The following is a 3,295-nucleotide window of genomic DNA, read 5'->3' as shown; positions in this document are numbered from 1 at the left end:
AAACACGTTGAAAACCAAATCTCCAATTTCCAAGGCTTGACAGAAAATCACAAAAGTATCTTTCCTATTCTAGAGGTTGGTCACATGTAGTCCAACCAATAGGAAATGAGATATTTAAGAAAGGAAGATTTTGATCAATATCAATATCAAATGAATTCTTATACGCCTAGTCAACTAATAAGGGTATCTTGACTCCTTGATATTGCGGTATGATTGAAACATGATTTCCACGTTAGAAAATTAAGGGGATGTTAAAACATGAAAGTAATAGGAGAATCAAATTGATTTGGGCCAAAATTGCCTAAAAAGAAAATACTCCTAAATAAAACTTGAGATATTTAGTCAAATACCCATTTTTTAACACTAAAACTATAAATAAATTCTACACTATTTAATTTCTATAAACATACCCCAAAAAAACCCAAAAAATGATAGTTGGCTTTATTGAATTGAATTTTAATTATTAAATTACTTTGATGCCCCATTGAGTGTTTTGGGCTTTTTTATGAGGTTTTTGGGTTGAGTTTGTTTTAAAAAATTAATGGCAGTTTTGTAATTTAAAAGAAGTTAAAAGCCTTATTGATATGTTGTAAATGAGCTTTGATTGTGTTTCTAAAGTCCATTTCATATTGGTTTTTTTTATAATTTGGACTTTAATATTGGGTATTATAATGAATCTCCCAATAAACTTCAATTCACTTTTAAAAACAATAAAACGTGATTGAATGGTTCTTTAAAACAATTCCCATCCATGCACTTGCATGCCCTCGTACAAAGTATGAAGTATATTTTGTGTGCTCCAAGTCATTGACTAGAGCTGTAACATGGTTAGTATATTTATAAGATCTTTTGTTTTCTGGGAATTTTCTGAACCAAGGAAAATTAAGTAAAATTAATAAAGCATAAATTGGAAAGGGAAAATATCTAGAGGATGCATTGTAGGATTGCTCATGCCAATAATTGTACCCTCTAAATATATAGGGACATATTTTTTTTGTTTTCATGACATGTGGTCCTAAAATTATTGTTCCTAGCGGGCTCTCCACCCCTCTCGATTGAAAACCTATTGTGTAAATCTTCAATCCTAAACGATGCACCTAAAACTCATGTTGCAATACACATCCACCCATTCTCAGGCCAATTATTACTCCTAGTGGGCTCTCCACCCCCTCTCAAATTTAAGTGGTCCATTATTATTAACCATATATTTTATGGACCAGCAAGCTGTGAGGTTTTATCTCAAAAACCTTTCTCCCACATGCCACAATTTATGTCTGATACATCACATCATGCCACTTGTGTCAAATGAATTTAAGTGAGTGAGGCAGTGTTACTTCTGGGTACCCCTCGTCATTTGTCTATAAAATGGTGAAGCCAGTTGCTACTGTTACCATAAGAGCCAGCTCCGACTTTCTTTAATTTCTTGCTTCATATCCACTAGCTACATCTGTTGCCAAGTTAATTTCAGTCCTAATGGGGTTTCATCTCCCACTCATCTTTGCTATTCTCAGTGTAAGCTCTGCAATTTGATTAACTTTTCCATTCTCTCTCATTGTACTCTATACAAACGAAAGTTTTGTGTTCCTATAATTCTCTCCGATTTTATTTAGTAAGTACTTAAGTGTCGTCCACTAATTAATTACACTTTGTGAGATTTGATTTTAATTAGAGTTTGAATTAATGTTGCAGCTAGCAGCGGTTGCACTGGCAAACCATGCTGCTCAACCAGCACCTCAACTTTACTGGAACTCCGTCCTGCCAAACACACAGATGCCAAGATCTATCAGTGAACTTCTGCATCCTGGTTTGTGTTGAGCTCTTTAGAATCTTAGATATCTCTTCTGCCTGCCATTTTACTAAAATATGTTCGACCACATATTTATCAGTTAACTACTGTCATTACATGAGTGACACATATTCACAAATCGGCTGATCACTTATTTTCCATTATGACGTTGATATATAATTTGCAGACTCCACAAATGAAGAAAAGAGCACAAATATCGTGAATGCTGTTGGGGATGGAAAGAACAAACGAAGTTACAGTCTAAGCAATTATGGAAAACGTCCTCCTTCATCTGTTGGGGATGGAAAGAGCAAACGAAGTTACAGTCTAAGCAATTATGGAAAACGTCCTCCTCCATCTGTTGGGGATGGAAAGAGCAAACGAAATTACAGTCTAAGAAATTATAGAAAACCTCCTCCTGCATCTGACGAGGGCAAACCTGAAATTTTCCCATCGAACAAAAAACATTACAGTCTAAGAAATTATAGAAAACCTCCTCCTGCATCTGACGAGGGCAAACCTGAAAATATCCCATTGAGAAATTCAGGTTACCAACGAAAAAATTATGGAGGACGTCCTCCTGCATCTGACGAGGGCAAACCTGACAGTCAACTACTCCATTATAGAGACTTGGCTATTTTCTTCTTCGAGAAGGACATGCGCCCTGGCGCAACAATGCAGTTCCAATTCCCTAGAAATTCAAACACGGCTACTTTCCTGCCACGTGAAAGTGCTCAATCGATCCCCTTCTCCTCTAACAAACTACCAGAAATTTTCAACCATTTTTCAGTGAAGCCAACATCTGTGGAAGCCAAAACAATTAAGCAAACAATCGAAGAGTGTGAAGCTCCAGGCCTTAAGGGAGAGGAAAAATATTGCGCCACATCTTTAGAATCAATGGTTGATTTTAGCACTTCGAAGCTTGGAACAAGAAACGTTGAAGCAATCTCGACGGAGGTATTGGAAAGAGGAGCCACCATGTCCATGCACAACTATACGACAATGCCGGGACTGAAGAAGTTGGCAGGTGACAAAGTCGTTGTGTGTCATAAGGAGAACTATCCCTATGCTGTGTTTTTCTGCCATGCAATAAAACAAACAGAAGCTTATGTTCTCTCCCTGAAAGCCGATGATGGGATGAAGGTTAAAGCAGTAACCATCTGCCATCTAGACACATCAGAATGGGACCCAGAGCATATGTCCTTCCAAATCCTCAACGTTAAGCCCGGAACCACTCCCATCTGCCATTTCATTTCCACTGATGCTATTGCCTGGGTTCCAAAACACAAATCTGCATGATCATCACTTAGCACTGAACGTATAATAAGCTTGGTCGGGTTGCACCCTAGGCCTGCATAATTATCTCCCTACTTATTTCTGCCTCTTCATCATGTGGTGTAAGATATATGATGAGATGAAGTTTTCTCTTGTAACTATGTAGACTACTTCAACTTGTACTCATAATAAAGCATGCTGTTGGGGGGTTCTCTCCAATGTTTGAGTGTTGAA

General features: G+C 37.4%; 1 protein-coding gene across 2 annotated transcripts; it reads left to right on the top strand.

Moving 5' to 3' along the window:
* The first annotated feature begins 1,378 nt into the window (after nucleotides 1–1,378).
* LOC117612828 (BURP domain protein RD22-like) lies at nucleotides 1,379–3,295 on the top strand. Of its 2 annotated transcripts, XM_034341469.1 has the most exons (4): nucleotides 1,379–1,512; nucleotides 1,690–1,804; nucleotides 1,974–2,040; nucleotides 2,107–3,295. In XM_034341469.1, exons 1-4 carry the CDS (start codon nucleotides 1,474–1,476, stop codon nucleotides 3,083–3,085), a joined length of 1,200 nt encoding a protein of 399 aa, XP_034197360.1. In that variant the 5' UTR covers nucleotides 1,379–1,473; the 3' UTR covers nucleotides 3,086–3,295. The 2 variants fall into 2 exon arrangements, with proteins under 2 accessions (XP_034197360.1, XP_034197359.1); XM_034341468.1 differs by having other exon boundaries at nucleotides 1,974–3,295.

The sequence above is a fragment of the Prunus dulcis genome, unplaced genomic scaffold, assembly GCF_902201215.1.
Source record: "Prunus dulcis unplaced genomic scaffold, ALMONDv2, whole genome shotgun sequence".
Lineage (NCBI taxonomy): Eukaryota > Viridiplantae > Streptophyta > Magnoliopsida > Rosales > Rosaceae > Prunus > Prunus dulcis.
This window is presented reverse-complemented; position numbering and strand designations above follow the sequence as displayed.

Excerpts from the sequence above, each read along its gene's own strand:
- LOC117612828 (XM_034341468.1), top strand. The coding sequence starts at position 1,474 with ATGGGGTTTCATCTCCCACTCATCTTTGCTATTCTCAGT. Across the intron at positions 1,513-1,689 it reads TCATCTTTGCTATTCTCAGT|CTAGCAGCGGTTGCACTGGC; the intron begins GTAAGCTCTGCA and ends TTAATGTTGCAG. Across the intron at positions 1,805-1,973 it reads CAGTGAACTTCTGCATCCTG|ACTCCACAAATGAAGAAAAG; the intron begins GTTTGTGTTGAG and ends TATAATTTGCAG.